At 46.2% G+C, this 18,687-nt stretch overlaps 1 protein-coding gene across 1 annotated transcript in view; it reads left to right on the forward strand.

Annotated features, from left to right (window-relative positions):
* astn1 (astrotactin 1) overlaps positions 1 to 18,687 on the forward strand; it is a 3,463,295-nt gene that overhangs the window by 576,398 nt on the left and 2,868,210 nt on the right. Inside the window, exon 2 of the mRNA XM_070888265.1 lies at positions 11,047 to 11,234. Coding sequence (XP_070744366.1) covers positions 11,047 to 11,234 — 188 coding nt within the window. The remainder of the gene's footprint in view (positions 1 to 11,046; positions 11,235 to 18,687) is intronic.

Raw genomic sequence — 18,687 nt, forward strand, 5'->3', positions numbered from 1 at the left:
GCTCCTAGAGATAGTGTGTAAGAAAGGGTCAACATGAGGAGGCATATAAGTAAACAGAGAGAATTAAACAAAAATCAGCAAATTCTGCTGTTTGGGATTGTAATGCATTTGCTTTATGGGTTCTTTGCTTAAGAATCCATAGCAACACATAGCTATTAAGAAGTAGTTGGTTTATTAGCAACATATTACAAGTTCATCCACCGGGCTCACAACCACCTGCCTCATCGTAGATCCCCTGAACCCAACTGGCTGGGGTTTCACTGAGTCTTGTGAACATCACGTGACTGGCTAAGCCACTCCCAACTCAACAGGTCTACAACTATTTTGTGTGAAACAATAATCAAGTACCCTCTTATTAAAGGGGCACTAAAACCGATAAATTAACCAATAAAACTTTTTAATAATAAATGGTCAAATTAAAATTTGGTTGCTGGGGATGATGATGTACTCCAGTCCCTCCGGCGCCCACCTCTCGTGGAAGGCTGTGAGTGTACCGGTGGACACCACATACTCCATCTCCAGGGACACCCTGGCTCGAATATATTGGCAGAAGAGAGGCAGGCAGTCGGGCTGAACGACTCACTCGCCCCCCGCTGCCTGGACTGGTTGATGGCCCATTTGGCCAAAATAATTAATTGTCTCACAGACCTCAATTATTTTTATGCAATGAATTGATCGAGAATCGAAACCAGGTTAGTGCGCCAGACTTAACCACACGACCACCAGGAAACAGCTCCAATACTTGTTCAACAGCTCTCCAACTATTTCTGTAGAAAACAATAAATCAATAAATCAATTAATCAAGTGCCCCCTGATTAAAGGGAGGGGGGTGGTGGGGAACACTCCAAACACTTTTCAAATGCCCTTTCTTTTTAGGGCAATGAAAGCACACAAATTATACAAGTGCCCCCTAATTATAAAGGTGGGGGGGGGCACACTAAAAAAAACCCGGCACAATAAACAAATTAAACTTTAAACAAAGATAGTCAAATTTAAATTTGTTTCCGTGGATGATGAAGCACTCCAGCCCCTCCAGCGCCCACCTCTTGCGGAAGGCCGCAAACGTACCGGTACCGTGCGCTCCATCTCCAGGGACACCCTCAACAGCTCTACAAACCTGTGAGCATACTTACAGGTGCATACATTACAGGGATCCAGAATGACTGAGCACAAATTCAGTTGCCCGAGTAGCCAGTCCTGATTACTACCAGTGAGCTGTGCTGCAAATGTGCCCACATAGAAGTTGAGTGAAGATAAGATTGGACTCTGCTGTGTATATCTAATAGGTCATCATTTTGCTTTGTAGCAGAATGTGTGAAACACGATAGGAATGATAAGTGTATCTTTCATGGGGATGTAGTTCTGCATCAGAACTAACAATTTTCAATGCATGGGCCTCAGCGTAGAAATTAGACTTTGGGTTAACATTGGCACATCAATCTTGAGCTAGATGTAAATATTTATTTTTTTATTTACACATAGAAGGGAACAAATGCTTCATTTGATAATGAATTGTGAATGAGTTAGCCTTACAAAACAAAATGATAACCTATTGGGATATATAGCTATACTGTAATAAAATCAGAAAATGCTGTAAATACTCAGCAGGTTAGCAAGCATCTGTGGAGAGAGAAACAGAGCTAATGTTTCAGGTGGATAAACTTTCATCAGAACTGGAAAATGTTAGAGATATTACAGGTTTTAACCAAGTACAGAGGCTGGGAACGGGGAGGGGAGTGGAGGAAAGAACAAAAGGGAAGGTTTATGATAGGGTGGAAGGCAGGACAGATTAAAGACAAAAGGGATGATGGTGCGAGGCAAAAGGAGATGGTAATGGGGCAAGTGAAGAAACAAAAGATGGGTCTAGAGGAGGTGTAAATGGCATTAGCAGAATCATTATCAACAGCTGCTTTCCGAAAAAATGGGAGCAGTGGTTATGATCTGAAATTGTTAAACTCAATGTTGAGTCCGGAAAGCTATAAAGTGCCTAATGGAAAGATGACGTGCTGTTCCTAGTGTTGTGTATGGAGAGTCAGACTGAACACTGTGAGCTAAAAGTAAAGTGTGACCTTAGTCTTTTATTGCAGGTCTCCAGAGTGCCTCTCCAACCTGTGAAGCCTTCTTAAATATCTGTGCTCCCAAGGGATTATGGGATCTTTTGGGACTCCGGGGAATGAGCCCTCTGGTGGGTGTACAGAGTAAATACAAGTCCATATGTAAAACAACACAACCACCCCACCCCCCCCCCCGCCTCACTGCCCCCGCCAAAGTCAATACTGTAACTATTTACAATGTGAGTTGATCTGGGGCCCTTCTTGCCCTGGTTGATCGTCTCAGTGTAAAAGCTGGTGTTGTTGAATTATTTGTTGGGCCCTCGTTGGACTGTTATGCAGCTGGCCTTGCTGGGCTGCCTGGTGGTTGGGCCCTGCAGGGCTGCTGTGAACGATGGGTTCTGCTTTGTGGTCAAACGTGGTGCCGGTTGCCACTGGTGTATGTGTTGGGGGATCAAAAAAGGCAGGGTCCAAGGTGGGTTGCTCAGGGTAATCCGTGAATCTGAGTTTGATTTGGTCCAAGTGTTTCCGGTGAATGAGTCCATTTGAAAGTTTGACCCGAAACACCCTGCTCCCCTCTTTGGCCACGACAGTGCCGGGAAGCCACTTGGGACCTTGTCTATAATTTAATACAAATAGAGGATCATTGACTTCAATCTCGCATGACACATTTGCGCGATCATGGTATGTACTTTGTTGCAGCTGCCTGCTCTCTACCTGTTCATGTAGATTAGGGTGAACTAACGAGAGCCTTGTCTTAAATGCTCTTTTCATGAGCAGTTCAGCAGGTGGGATCCCAGTGAGTGAGTGTGGTCTCGTGTGGTAGCTAAGCAGGATTCAGGATAGGCGAGTCTGCAGTGAGCCTTCAGTTACCCTCTTCAAGCCTTGCTTGATGGTTTGCACTGCTCTCTCTGCCTGACCATTGGACGCTGGTTTAAACGGGGCAGATGTGACATGTTTGATCCCGTTACGGGTCATGAATTCTTTGAACTCAGCACTGGTAAAACATGGCCCGTTGTCGCTCACCAGGACATCGGGTAAGCCGTGTGTGGCAAACATGGCCCGCAGGCTTTCAGTGGTGGCAGCGGATGTGCTAGCCAACATTATCTCACATTCAATCCGCTTGGAGTATGCGTCTACAACCACAAGGAACATTTTACCCAAGAACGGGCATGCATAGTCGACGTGTACCCTAGGCCAAGACCAGAAACTTAGCGGCACCTCCCTGGATACATTGCTTAACTGCGAGCATGTATTACATCTGTGAACGGAGGACTCTAAGTCCGCATCGATACCGGGCCACCACACGTGGGATCTGGCTATCGCTTTCATCATTACAATGCCTGGGGGGGTACTATGGAGGTCACTGATGAAGGTGTTTCTGCCCTTCTTGAGGACCACTACTTGATTGCCCCACAGAAGGCAGTCTGCCTGTATAGACATTTCATCTTTGCGCCACGAGAACGGCTTTATCTATTCCTGCATTTCCAGAGGGACACTGGACCAGCTCCCATGAAGCACACAGCTTTTGACTAGAGATAATAGGGAGTCCTGGCTTATCTAGGTTTTGATCTGCCGGGCAGTGATGGGTGATTGCTCACTCTCAAATGCTTCCATAACCATGGCTAGATCTGCGGGCTGCGCCATTTCCACCCCCGTGGTGGGCAATGGCAGCCTACTGAGAACATCAGTGCAGTTTTCTGTGCCTGGCCTGTGGCGGATGGCGTAGTTGTATGCGGACAACGTGAGCGCCCATCTCCTGATGCGGGCCGATGCGTTGGCATTTATCCCTTTACTCTCAGAAAACAGAGATATAAGTGGCTTATGGTCAGTTTACAATTCGAATTTTAGCCGAAACAGGTATTGATGCATTTTCTTTACCCCATCAACAAAAGCTAACGCTTCTTTTTCAATCATGCTGTAGGCTCTCTCAGCCTTAGACAGACTCCTGGATGCATTAGCTTGTTGCAATACACACCCGACGCCATATGACGACACATCACATGCTAGTACCAAATGCTTACATGGATCATACAACATAAGCAATTTGTTTGAGCATATCAATTTTCTCGCTTTTAAAAAGGCATTTTCTTGGCTTTTGCCCCAAACCCATTCGCCCCCTTTTCGTAGTAAGACATGCAGTGGTTCTAGCAGGGTGCTGAGACCCGGTAAGAAGTTACCAAAGTAGTTCAAGAGTCCCAGAAACGACCGCAGCTCCATCACATTCTGTGGCCTTGGTGCGTTCTCGATTGCCTCCGTCTTTGCGTTGGTGGGCCTGATGCCGTCTGCCGCAATCCTCCTTCCCAGGAACTCCACTTCAGGTGATAGAAAAACACGCTTCAAGTGTTTTAACCTGAACCCCATGCAGTTGATTCGACTAAGAACCTCCTCCAAGTTCTGCAGGTGCTTGACTGTATTCCGGCCTGTGACCAAGATGTTGCCCTGGTAGATCACGGTGTGCGGGACTAACTTCAGTAAACTTTCCATGTTTCTCTGGACTATCGCCGCCGCTGATCGGATTCCAAACAGGCATCTGTTATAAACAAAAATACCTTTGTGCGTGTTGATGCAGGTGAGGGCCTTCGATGATTTCTCCTGCGTCATGTAAGCCAAAATCAAACCCAGCTTCGTGAACGTCTTTCCTCCCGCCAGCGTTGCAAAGAGGTTGTCAGTTTTTGGCAGCGGCAGGAAGAAACAATTGATAGTTACTTTGTAATCAGCACAGTTTCTGACGGTGCCGTCTCCCTTGAGGACTGGGACAATAGGACTGGCCCACTCGCTGAACTCAATCGGTGAAATGATGCCCTCTTGTTGTAGCCGGTCCAGCTCAATCTCTACCCTTTCTCTCATCATGTACGGTACTGCTCTCGCCTTGTGATGGATGGGTCGCGCCCCCAGAATTAGGTGGATCTGCACTTTTGCTCCTTGGAATTTCCCGATGCATGGTTTGAACAGCGAAGGAAATTTGTTTAAGACCTGGGCACACGAAGTGTCGTCAGCAGGCTATAGCGCTCGGACATCGTCCCAGTTCCAGCGTATCTTTCCCAGCCAGCTCCTGCCGAGCAGTGTGGGACCATCGCCCGGTACCACCCAGAGTGGTAGCTTGTACACCGCTCCATCGTAGGAAACCTTTACGGTAGCACTGCCAATTACAGGAATCAGTTCTTTAGTGTAAGTTCTTAGTCTTGTGCGAACTGGAGTTAAGACTGGCCTTGAGGCCTTGTTGCACCACAAACTTTCGAAAGTCTTTTTGCCCATGATGGACTGGCTCGCGCCCGTGTCCAGCTCCATTGATACCGGAAGTCCATTTAGTTCAACATTCAGCATTATCGGGGGACAATTCGTGGTGAATCTATGCACCCCATAAGTGCATAAGAATTAGGAACAGGAGTAGGCCATCTAGCCCCTCGAGCCTGCTCCGCCATTCAAAAAGATCATGGCTGATCTGGCCGTGGACTCAGCTCCACTTACCTGCCCGCTCCCTATAACCCTTAATTCCTTTATTGGTTAAAAATCTGTCTATCTGTGATTTGAATACATTCAATGAGCTAGCCTCATCTGCTTCCTTGGGCAGAGAATTCCACAGATTCACACCCCTCTGGGAGAAGAAATTCCTTCTCAGCTTGGTTTTAAATTGGCTTCCCCGTATTTTGAGGCTGTGCCCCCTATTTCTAGTCTCCCCGACTAGTGGAAACAACCTCTCTGCCTCTATCTTGTCTATCCCTTTCATTATTTTGAATGTTTCTATAAGATCACCCCTCATCCTTCTGAACTCCAACGAGTAAAGACCCAGTCTACTCAATCTATCATCTTAAGGTAACCCCCTCATCTCCGGAATCAGCCTAGTGAATTGTCTCTGTACCCCCTCCAAGGCTAGTATATCCTTCCCTAAATAAGGTGACCAAAACTGCACGCAGTACTCCAGGTGCGGCATCACCAATACCCTGTGCAGTTGCAGTATGTACCTCTGCCTCCTCTATCTGAGGCTCTGGTTTGTATTGATCCTCCGTGGATCTGTCCTCCTCTGCAACGTGGTGGTTTGCAGGTTTAACAGGCTTAGCAGCTTGCCTGCACATTCGTTGGAGATGTCCCATTGTTCCACAGCCCTTGCAAATGTACCCTTTGAATCAGCATGAATGGAAACGATGATCACCCCCGCAGCGCCAGCAAGGTGTTAATGGCCTTGCATTCATCACCCTTGATGGTGGACTCTGAGACATCTGCGGACGTGTAGCTGCAGGTATGTGTTACCTGCCTTGTACGTCTGTACGTTACGATTCGAAAACAACATCACTTTGTTCACAGTACTTATAGCAGCACTTGTGTGCTGAGAGATTTGCTTAGTATTGTCACTGGTGGCAATGAACGCCTAGGCTATCGCTATGGCCTTACTCAAGGTTGGAGTCTCTACAGTCAAAAGCTTGCGAAGTATGGTTTCGTGGCCAATGCCAAGTATGAAAAAGTCTCTGAGCATGTGCTCCAAATGTCCTTCAAATTCGCAATGTCCTGCAAGGAGTCTCAGCTCGGCGACATAACTCGCCACTTCCTGGCCTTCAGACCTTTTGTCGATGTAGAACCAGTACCTCGCCATCAGAACACTTTCCTTCGGGTTCAAATGCTCTTGGACCAGTGTGCACAAATCATCGTACGATTTCTCTGTGGGAGTGAGCAGATATTTCTTGAGGCCATACGTTGGTGCCCCACAGTTGGTGAGGAGGATCGCTCTACGTTTGGCAGCGCTCTCTTCCCCATCCAGCTCGTTGGCCACGAAGTATTGGTCGAGTCGCTTCACAAAAGTTTCCCAATCATCTCCCTCTGAAAATTTCTCCAGGATGCCCACTGTTCTCTGCATCTTTGGGTTCATTATCTGTATCTCGTCTCCAATTGTTGTGTATGGAGAAAGAGTCAGACTGAACACTGTGAGCTCAAATTAAAGTGTGACCGTAGTCTTTAATTGCAGGTCTCCAGAGTGCCTCTCCAACATGTGAAGCCTTCTTAAATACCTGTGCTCCCAAGGGATTATGGGATCTCTTGGGACTCCGGGGAATGAGCCCTCTGGTGGCTGTACAGAGTAAATACAATTCCACATATATAACACCTAGAGCTTCCATTGAGCTTCTTCGAACAGCGTAAGAGGCCGAGGACGGAGAGGTCACAATGGGAGTGGGGAAGAGAATTAAAATGACAAGCCACCAGAAGCTCGGTGTCACACTTGCTTACTGAACAAAGATGTTCCGCAAAGCGGTCACCCAATCTGCGCTTGGCCTCCCCAGTATACAGGAGACTGCATCGAGAGCAGCGAATACAGTATACTAAAGTGAAAGAAGTACAAGTAAATCACTGTTTCCTCATGAAGGAATATTTGGGGCCCTGGACATTGGGAAGGGAGGAGGTAAAAGGACATGTTTTTCCCCTCCTGCGCTTAGAAACATAGAAACATAGAAAATAGGTGCAGGAGTAGGCCATTCGGCCCTTTTAGCCTGCACCGCCATTCAATGAGTTCATGGCTGAACATGCAACTTCAGTACCCCATTCCTGCTTTCTCGCCATACCCCTTGATCCCCCTAGTAGTAAGGACTACATCTAACTCCTTTTTGAATATATTTAGTGAATTGGCCTCAACAACTTTCTGTGGTAGAGAATTCCACAAGTTCACCACTATCTGGGTGAAGAAGTTTCTCCTCATCTCAGCCCTAAATGGCTTACCCCTTATCCTCAGACTGTGACCCCTGGTTCTGGACTTCCCCAACATTGGGAACATTCTTCCTGCATCTAACCTGTCTAAACCCATCAGAATTTTAAACATTTCTATAAGGTCCCCTCTCATTCTTCTGAACTCCAGTGAATACAAGCCCAGTTGATCCAGTCTTTCTTGATAGGTCAGTCCCGCCTTCCTGGGAATCAGTCTGGTGAACCTTTGCTGCACTCCCTCAATAGCAAGAATGTCCTTCCTCAGGTTAGGAGACCAAAACTGTACACAATACTCCAGGTGTGGCCTCACCAAGGCCCTGTACAACTGTAGCAACACCTCCCTGCCCCTGTACTCAAATCCCCTCGCTATGAAGGCCAACATGCCATTTGCTTTCTTAACCGCCTGCTGTACCTGCATGCCAACCTTCAATGACTGATGTACCATGACACCCAGGTCTCATTGCACCTCCCCTTTTCCTAATCTGTCACCATTCAGATAATAGTCTGTCTCTCTGTTTTTACCACCAAAGTGAATAACCTCACATTTGTCCACATTATACTTCATCTGCCATGCATTTGTCCACTCACCTAACCTATCCAAGTCGCTCTGCAGCCTCATAGCATCCTCCTCACAGCTCACACTGCCACCCAACTTAGTGTCATCCGCAAATTTGGAGATACTACATTTAATCCCCTCGTCCAAATCATTAATGTACAATGTAAACAGCTGGGGCCCCAGCACAGAACCTTGCGGTGACTAGTGGGGTACCGCCTGCCATTCTGAAAAGTATCCATTTACTCCTACTCTTTGCTTCCTGTCTGACAACCAGCTTGCACGGGAAGGTGCTGTGGGAAGGGATGGGGGTGCTGGGGGTGCTTGAAGAGTGGACCAGTATGTTGCAGAGGGAATACTCCCTTCAGAATACTGAAAGGAGAGGGGAAGAAAGATGTGTTTGGTGGTGGCATCATCAAGCTGGATGTGATGGAAAAGGCAGAGGATGATCCATTGAATGTGAAGGCTGGTGGGGTGGAAGGTGAGGACATTGTGTTTCTGGGAGGGAAGAGAATGGGTAAGAGCAGATGTGCAGGAAATGCGCCAGACATGGTGGAGGGCCCTGTCTACCATGATCGAGGGGCATCAGCAGTTGAGGAAAAAGGAAAACATATTGGAAGCACTGACATGAAGGTGGTATTGTCAGAACAGATGCGACGGAGACGGAGAAACTGGGAGAGTGGAATAGAGTCCTTACAGGAAGTGAGGAGGACGTTTAATCAAGGTAGCTGTGGGAGTCAGCGGGCTTAAAGTAGATATTGGTCCACAGCCTGTGCCAATAAATGGAGACAGAGAAGTCAAGAAGGCGAAGAGTCGGAGATGGAGCATATGAAGGCAAGGGAAGGGTGGAAATTGAAAGCAAACTTGATGAGGTTTTCCAGTGTGGGGCGAGAACAGGAAACAGCACCGATTCAGTCGATCAATGCATCGGAAAAAGAGGTGAGGGAGGGGTTCTGAGTAGGACTTGAAAAAAGAATGTTCCACATATCCCACGAAAAAGCAGTCATAGCTAGGGCCCGTAATGGTTCCCATATTTGGAGGAAGTGAGTGGAGTCAAAGGAGAGGATGTTCAATGTGAGAACAAGTTCAGCCAGGCGGAGGAGGGTGTGATGGATGGGGACCGGTTGGGCCTCTATTCAAGGAAGAAGTAGAGCGCCTTCAGGCCAACCTGGTGGGGAACGGAAGTGTAGAGGGATTGGACATCCATGGTGAAAAGGAGATGGTTAGTGCCAGGAAACTGGAAACTGTTAAATTGGCGGAGGGTGTCGGAAAAGTCGCGGCTGTAGGTGGGAAGAGACGGGACAAAGGGAGAAAAAATAGTCAAGCTAGGAAGAGATAATTTCCGTGGGGCAGGAGCAGGCTGAAATCATGGGTCTACCAGAGTCGTCGTGGTTTTTGGATCGTGGGAAGGAAGTAGAAGCGTGCTGTGTGGGATTGGGGAACTATGAAGTTGGAAGCCATGGAGAGAAGATCTCCAGAGGAGATGAGGTCAGTAACTGTCTGGGAAATGATGGCTTGATGTTCGGTGGTGGGGTCATGCTTCGAGGGGAGGTAGGAGGAGGTGTCAGAGAGTTGGCGATCAGCCTCCGCAAGGTAGAGGTCAATTCGCCAACAGCACCACCCTTGTCAGCAGGTTTAATGACTATGTTAGCGTTGGACCTGAGAGAGCAGAGTGCTGAAAGTTCAGAGGGAGATGGGTTGGAGTGAGTGAGCAGAATAGAAAAATTGAGACGGCTGATGTCACGTTGACAGTTCCCAAATGAAAAGATCTAGAGCAGTAAGAAGCCAAAGGGAAGGGTCCAGGATGAACGTGAATTCTGAAGATGGGAGAAAGGGCTGGCTGTGCGGGTGGAAAACATCTGGCCAAAAAAGTGGGCACGGAGGCAAAGGCAACGGAAGAAGATCTCGGCCTAGGCCGAGCTCGAAATTTATTGAGGCGGGGGTGTAAGGGGATGAAGCTGAGCCTTGTGCTGAGGACTGATCGTTCGGGGTCAGAGAGGGGAAGGTCAGGGGGTCATGGCACAGGGTGAGATTGGAACGAAGGATGCGGTCAGAAGAAAGTGAAGGGGAAGAAGGATCCGGAGGGGCATTGGTATTCAAGAGATGCTAAAGCTTGCAATCCTTGAAACCTGAAAGGAGGAAGAAAAGTCTTTGATTAAAGCACCGGGTTAGGTGAAGGAAGAAATGGAACTGTGGACCAGGACAGCTTAGAAACTATACTGTCCTCAGTACAGAGAGAAACTATATGAGCTTGTTGTAATGTATAAAAATGAGTATTGGTAAATTGATACACATCCCGGTGCCTTAGAGATTCATTTGATAGATTTGGGTGTATGGTTAATTTTCTACTTATTATAATGAAAAATTCTATCATGATTAAATATTTCTTGTTATTCGAGGAATATTATACATGATAATCGAACAAGACTTTATTATTTCATGATTTGGGTTGACAAAGAGCTGAACGAAGTATATGAGCTCCCATTAATTCTGAGCTCATCTGGACTGTAATTTGAAAGTTCAATCTCTTTTACTTCTTTTTGATTGAACTTTAATTGAAGTTCAGGGAAGCTTCCAGCTTCCCTCTTGTTCAAATCAATAAATAAGTTATATGAGTGCAGGGGACAGATTATATATTATTGTATTAGCTGAAGTGTTGTTATATTATTAAATTTGAAATTGCTTTCAGCATGCTTTGAGCTTTTTGCTTTCTTCAACAAAATTCCAAATCAATACATTTGTTTTTCACAGAAATATCTGGCTATGCTGAAGAGATCCCCCATGTTCGCTGGAGGCAGCAGTGGCTGGAGAATGGGACCTTGCTTTTCCATGTCCACCATCAGAACATAGCTCATCGTCTACCACGCCTTATCCCAACCATCTACTCTCAAACCGATTCAGCAGAAGAGGAACTCCGAATCCTTCACATTTCTGTGATGGTCAGTTGCTCGATTTTAACATTTTCTTCCATTTTGATTGGAATTGTTTTCAACTCCCTTTGCCAACTTCTTTAAACATTTTAGTTTATGTACCTCTGTTCTCAGACAAATGAGTTATGTTGCCTGTTCTGTCATTAATGAAGGGTCAAAATTGGTGAGTTGGCTTTCCATATCAATCTTGATATTTCAAAATATGTTTGGAGAATTGATGCTTGCAAAGATCAGCAACAGCCATTGGCTGAAAGTTGCTGCTTACAGTTGAGGCAAATTGAAGGGTAACACTGAGAGGCTAAAACTGCACTTCTTCTGTTACTAATTTGAAAAGTTTGTATTGATCGATAGCTGTATAGTTGTCAATTTGTTCTGGTATTTTTAGTAATGGGAAGCCATGTATCTTAGTCTCTATTGAACAAAATCTCCACAAATATGGGTCGACTTTATATTAGTGCATTCTCTAATGATGGGTTACAATGCTACATGATATACGATGATGGATAGCAAGGCATCAAGTTCTCTCTCAAGAATGGATGCTCTAACCTTTCTAGAAATGAATAACAGGGTGTGCTGACCTATGGTGATGAGTAACAGTGTACCCAGTTCCATTGGAATGAACAGCAGACCATTGGGATTTGTATATTTAAAGAATGTTCACGTAATTGCTAAATCAAAATCATTAAAAACGAATACTTTTTGTGACAATTTCAATTGAGAAATGAATGGAATGATATAATTGGGATTTGATGCTTCTCAAATGTTTGGGTTGACACCGAGGCCGGAATTTGCCAATGTGCCCGGAATCCTGCCAGATCCGTGACAAGGCAGTCTTTGCGCTCATTCATACCTCACTGAGCTGACCCTGGCCGATACTCTGGGACCAAGCTCGTTGTAGTATTTGTGGCAGGCGGTAGTTCTGATCCTGCTAGAGTGCCTGCCTTGGACAGGTAAAGGAATGCGCTGTGGCAGTTCATGCCCCTTTAATTTTAACAAGTCGTCCGACAGAAAAAAATGGCGGCTACCACGCTACCACCTCCCCTTTAAGGGCGGCCGGGGCACCCCAGCCGCCACAGCTTCTCGGCCCGTGATGCTGTCGGTGGCATCGCCCCTCGCCGACCTCGCATCCCGCGGGGAAATTTCCCTTGTGGGGCACAAAGGGTGCGATGCGCATGGCAATGATCGCGGGGCGCGGCGCAAACCACTTTTCACCGCCGAAGCCCCGGGGGTAATTCTGGGTGGGCGGGGTGGGGTGCTCTGGCCGTCGTGCCTGGGCAAAAAACCCTTATCTCCCTGTTAGTGCCGACCGGAGGCGCTAACGGGTCTTTCTGAGAGGGGTAATTTTGGACTGTGATCAGCCCTATGATAGATATGTGTAAGAAAGGAAGTTCCAACCTGCTAGTGTGAGGCAAGTTTCAAAATTTTGCAGGCATGCATTTTAGAAATCTGTGAACTGTTGACTCGAGAAAGACCCTGATCAACTAAGCATTTATTAAATAAGAACCATTATCCTTATAGCAGACTTTATGGAGCCCAGTTCGTTAACAATGAACAGATTAATTGCTTATTTTCAAAGGTACATGTTAAAGTATTTGGATGAGAGCATATAGTGTTACTAAAAGCTTCCATGTGTCAGATTGTTTAAATTAGTTTAAATTAATGAATTAGCCCTTGCCTAGATTTTAGGTTCCAGTAAAGAAATACTGGAGCATATGTCGGAAATAATTTTGAATTCAAATGTGCAAAGGAGCAGGACATGTTTATCTAGTAGTGTTAAATTATGTTAGAACTTGCTCCAGAGATGGAGGGGATGATTTTCACCTTCACCGCCTGGGCAGTTAACATGGGAGAGCAGGTTGTACTTAATGAGCTCGTCCATTGATTTCAATAGGAAGAAAATTGGATAGTGGCGAGCAATCTGCTTTGTCACATTACCAACCAGGCGAAGGTAAAAATTGCCCTGAGTACAAGTGATTATGAGGTCAGCAGTATATGTGTGTGCAAAATGTGTGACAATGTCAACAGGTATATATATATGTGTGTACAAAGTGTTAGCAGAAGGCAGAAGATAAATGTGAACTAGGAAGGAAAAGGACTGTGAAAGACTGATTTGTGACATGCCCCAGAGGTCAGAATGGTTTTGTTTCCTCCCTTATCCCATCACCATCTCCCTTTGCCTTTTATCGTCATCCCTTTTGGCAATCGTGGCCCCCCCCCCCCCGACCTGCAAGAGAACACCTTCACAGGTCAGGGATATAAAAGACCTTGAGCGGCATACCAGCACAACTTCCAGCATGAGTCGCTCCAAGTGTGCGACGACTTCGAGGTGGGTGACTGGGTGATGTCATCAAGGCCCAGGTTGCCATTTAGAGTGTGGGCAGGAACATCGGCGAGGCCCAGGTACAGCGGAGGAGCAGAAAGGTCGGGGCGCATGAGCGGCAAGAAATCGTGGTGGAGGTGCGGCGGATGATTGAGGTGGAGAAGTGGTGAGAGATCGTGGCTGAGATTCGGCGAGTGATCATGGCAGAGGTGTGGTGAGAGATTGTGGTGGAAGAGCGGCAAGAAATCGTGGCGGCAGAGCGGTGAGAGATTGTGGCTGAGGTGTGGCGAATGTTTGTGCTGGAGGAGCGGCGAGAGATCATGGCGGAGGTGCGGCAAATGGAGGTACGGGGCCCAGAAGAACCGAGGGCCCAGGGGCAGCACGGGCCAGCCCATACTGCGATATATGTGCGCACTAGGTCCGTGCTGCAGAGCAGGTCTCCTGTTGTCCTGGTTAACCCTTGCCATTGGATAAAAGCCTAGCTCTGTCAAGCCCGTGTGGTGGCTGATGTACAACGGTCACCACACGTTAAAAAAATCCACGCACAGGCATCTTCCACCCCTGGAGTTCAGGACTGGAACATCGGGTCCTTCATTGAAACATCTGCGAACTCATCCCTTATACGTGTGGAAGCACAGTTTGAGGCGGCACCTACCGCCTGGCGGTAAAATCAGCACTCGGCCGGTGTCACCACCTGAAATATGGGCGGGACCGAATTTCAACTCCTTTATGTTTGAGCCTCAACAACAACAAAGTTGTTTAGTCATGGCTATCATCAGGGTGAAGCTGAATCCTGCTCTCACCTCCCAGCTGCACATGTGCATCTTCTAGCACAGGTCAGTAAGTAGCAATCAGAAGCAGGAGCCCTGAATTAGCTTTTCCTCCCTCTTGTGTAACCAGTTGTGCAACCATTCCCTGATTCAGATCAACTAACTGTGCATAGAGCAGCATTTGAACATGTTCTAGATAGCTCAGCACCAAACCAAACACTGCATGCATTCACTAAGCCACTGAGGGAACTGGCAAGGTACCCTTAATTGAGCTCAGCTACCTTCAATTGGTAACCTTTTCAATCAGCTTTTGGTGAATGTAGTGTGGTTGAATTTATTTGATATGTGATGTGAGGCTGTAATTTATCAGGGAAGAAAACCATGAGACGTGTCAGAATAATATGTCTGACTGATGATTCTGCTTCTTATTTGGAGGTCTACAGAAGTTGAAATTCCCCATGGAAAGCACTTCAGATAGGAAACATTTAGATTAATAAAACATTTATAACTGCTGCCTGTTTTCAGCCAGTTACTGGAGGATTGATGCATAATTACACAATCATCCTCCAGTTATCACTCAAAAAAAAGGAAGGATAGCCAACGTGAAGCGATAGAGAGATATTGCATGGTCCTACTGCCGGTTGCCGCCGAGCTTTCTCGGTGGTTTCCCCATTTTGTTGCCGCTCTCCCCTCCGTGCAAGATTGGTGAGGCCCTCATACCGGCGGTTTGGAAGGACCCCTGGGGAGCGTCTGCAAGCGTGCGCCGGCGGACGATGCCGAAAATAGTCCTCCCGCCCGAGATTCATCCGAGTGGTCCTCCGCCCCTGCAGGAGGAAAGACCGCCACGTGGAAGCAGGTTTTACCTGGACAGTAGGTATGAAGACCTGCAAGAAAGGATTTTGTGTTAAAGAGTCCCCTAAAGGTTTTGTGATTTTTTTTTTGTTGTTTATTTTTTGAGCATTTTTTTATGCGTTTCCCCCACCCTGAGCCCGACTCCAGCTTCGGCGTAACTTTCTCCAGGATTCCATTTGCTGCCCAGAATCCCACCTACCGCCCTCTAACGCCTATTTTTGCTGCCAGGCACTTTTTTCCTCCTTTTTTGACCAAACTTCTGCCCAGTGTACCATCAGGAACTTAGCGGTCTTTTCGACGGTGAATGAGCAGAACTTGCCTTTCGTCAATTTTGGCCCCTTGGACTAGGAAACAGCCGAAACACTGTTCCCTTTGTGATAAAAAGAATTGTATTAAATAGTTTTTTCTCTAGATAAAATTCTCCAGACAAAGATAATATTGTATTAGCTGAGGGAAATCGATATTTATTGCTTACACTTTTGAGAGGAAAAATGTACTGTTCCACAATTTTTATCCAGCACATTTTTTAACCCCTGACTACAATGAATTTTAATGAGGATGAACCTCACAAAATCTGTGCATCATTCAGAGATAAAGAACATTTATTACAACATTTCAAACACGTTGGTGCCTTGAACGCAGCACCCCACCATTTTACATTGAATGTGACTTCCTCACTGCCTCAAGTACCAACAGTGGTAGAAAGTCGGATTGTAAGTAGGAACTTGGCAGTGTGAGTTGTTTTTTTCTGGACTCGTTTATAAACTGTTGGTAAAGTAAATGAGTATTTTGCTGCTGTGAATGAGAGAAATGAAGCATGTGAGTAATGGTAGTATTGAGCGATTTTTGCTTTTGGCTAATGATGGGAATTCTATACTGATAAGCAAAGTTAGCTTTATTGATGTGGTTTCTTTGATGTTTTGCTTGTTTAGTATTATTATTTTAAAGTGGATTTAGAATCTTCTCCACTGGAAAATTACGTGCGACGTGTTCAGTTTATTTAAGTGAGAAGGGTTTTAAAGGGGAATTTCAACAGTTTGGAGAGAGATTTATCAGTTTGCTCGGTTCTGGAAGAGTGATAGTATCATCAAGGGCAAATACGCTAATGGTCTTTTCCTGTTGCAAAAGATTTTTAATGACTACTCTATTGTCTGTCTATATAAAGAAAAATATAAAGTGTTTCTTTTTTTCAGCTGGTAATTCTTTTCAATGTATCTAAGTGTCCTTGTTCTTCAGTCTTTCTGCTCTTATGCCTCTGCTGTTGATTACCACAACTTCTGCTGGTAACTTCTGCTCAAATTTAATTAATTTGCCACTTTAAGTATGAGTTAGCACTCAGGCTAAAAAATTCTGTCTGATATTGTCACGAACTGTCACAGCCTCAGCTCCCAGTTTGGCAACAGGCATGGCCATCAACTGAGCAGTGTAAGCATCGAACCAGCATCCTTCCACTGCCTGACATTGAGTGTTAGTGCTCCAATATTTATCTCCACACCTCTCGGTCAGTCCCCCGGAGTCAAGGATGACTTGCTTCCAGACTAAAATGAGTTCTAAGGTGACTGATGAGACCAATGCAGGATCTACAGTCTCTGTCACAGGTGGGGCAGGTGGTGGTTGAAGGGACGGGTGGGTGGGGTGCTAGATTTGCCGTATGCTCCTTCCGCTGTTTGTACTTGGTTTCTGCTTGCTCCCAGCGAAGAGACTCGAGGTGTTCAGCACCTTCTCGGATGCTTCTCCTCTACTTTGAGCAGTCTTGGACCAGGGATTTCCAAGAATCGGTGGGCAAAACGCAAGGATAAAGCATTCTTAACAATGTTGTAAGGCAATTGTATCTCTTTAAAAAAAACAATCTGCTTCTCTTCAATCCCTAAACCCAATTTGTTTCTGAGGGGATATGTTTTCCTACATTTAGTCATCAGGGTTAGTTTCATGTAACTGAACAGGTTAACAGTCTATGCACGCTTCAAGAGCAATAACTTGCATTTATATAGTTCCTTTAACATAATAAAACATCCCAAGGCACTTCACAGGGGAATTATCAAATGCAATTTGACACCAAGCCACATAAGGAGATAGTCGGATAGGTGACCAAAAGCTTGGTGAAAGAGGTAGGCTTTAAGAAGCATCTTAAAGGAGGAGAGAGAGGTAGAGAGGTGGGAAGTTTAGTGAGGGTATTCCAGAGCTTACGGCCAAGACAGCTGAAGGCACGGTCGCCAATGGTGAAGCGAAGGAAATCAAGGTTGCACAAGAGACCAGAATTTGAGGGTTCTTGGGCAGGATTTGGTACGAATTAGGATATAGGTAGCAGAGTTTTGGATGAGCTCAATTTACAGAAGGTGCAAGGAGGGAGGTCAACCAGGAGAGCATTGGAATAATCAAGTTTGGAGGTAACCAAGGCATGGATGAAGGTTTTAGCAGCAGATGAGTGGAACAGGGGTGGAGACAGCCGATGTTACAGAGATGGAAATAGGTGGTCTTGGTGATGGAGAGAATATGGGGTCGGACACCCAGCTCAGGGTCGAATAGGATGTCAAAGTTCTGATCAGTCTAATTCAGCCTCAGACAATGTCCAGAGAGAGAGATGGAGTCGATGGCTAGAGAACACAGTTTGTGGTGGAGACCGACGAAAATGGTTTCAGTTGATTCAATACTTAATTGGAGGAAATTTCTGTTCACCCAATACTGGATATCGGACAAGCAGCCTAACAAATCAAATACAGTGGAGAGGTTGAGAGAGGTAGTGCTGAGATAGAGCTGGGTATCATCAGCATACATGTCTTACCTGATGTGTTTTCAGATAATGTTTCTGAGGGGCAGCATGTAGATGAGAAATAGGAGGGGGCTAAGGATATATGCATAGGTAACTGTGCGGGAGTGGTAAGGGAAGCAGTTTCAGGTCATTCTCTAGATAGATAGGAATGGAACCAGGCGTGGGTAGTACTACCCAGCTGGACAATGGAGGAGAGGCTTTGAAGAGGATGATGTGATTAACCGTGTTAAAGGCTACGGACAGGTCGAGATGGATGAGAAGAGATAGCTCACCATGGTCACAGTTGCATTGGATCTAATTTGTGACTTTGATAGGGCTGTTTCAGAGCTGTGCCAGGGCGGAAAAGCTGACTGGATGGGTTCAAATATGGAGGTGGCAACATGTTCAGAGACTTAAGAGAGTAAAGGGAGCTAGGAGATGGGGCAGTAGTTTGCAAGGACAGAGGGGTCAAGAATGTTTTTTTGAGGAGGGGTGATGACGGCAGATTTGAAGGGGTGGGGATAGTACCCGAGGAGATGCCATTGTTAACATGGGGGCCAGGAAGGGATGTTGGGTGGTCAGCAGTTAGTTGTGAATAGTCTCAAGGGAGCAGGAGGTGGGTCTCATGGACAAGCAGAACATGGAGATGGCATGAGGGGAGATTGGAAAGAAATTAGAGAAAGATGTGAGTTCAGGGCTAGGCAAGGGGGGGAACCTTGGGGGTAGTTTGGCTTGGTGGGATAGAGGAAGGGAGGGAACCTGCAGAGGCAG

Source organism: Pristiophorus japonicus, chromosome 8 (assembly GCF_044704955.1).
Source record: "Pristiophorus japonicus isolate sPriJap1 chromosome 8, sPriJap1.hap1, whole genome shotgun sequence".
NCBI lineage: Eukaryota > Metazoa > Chordata > Chondrichthyes > Pristiophoridae > Pristiophorus > Pristiophorus japonicus.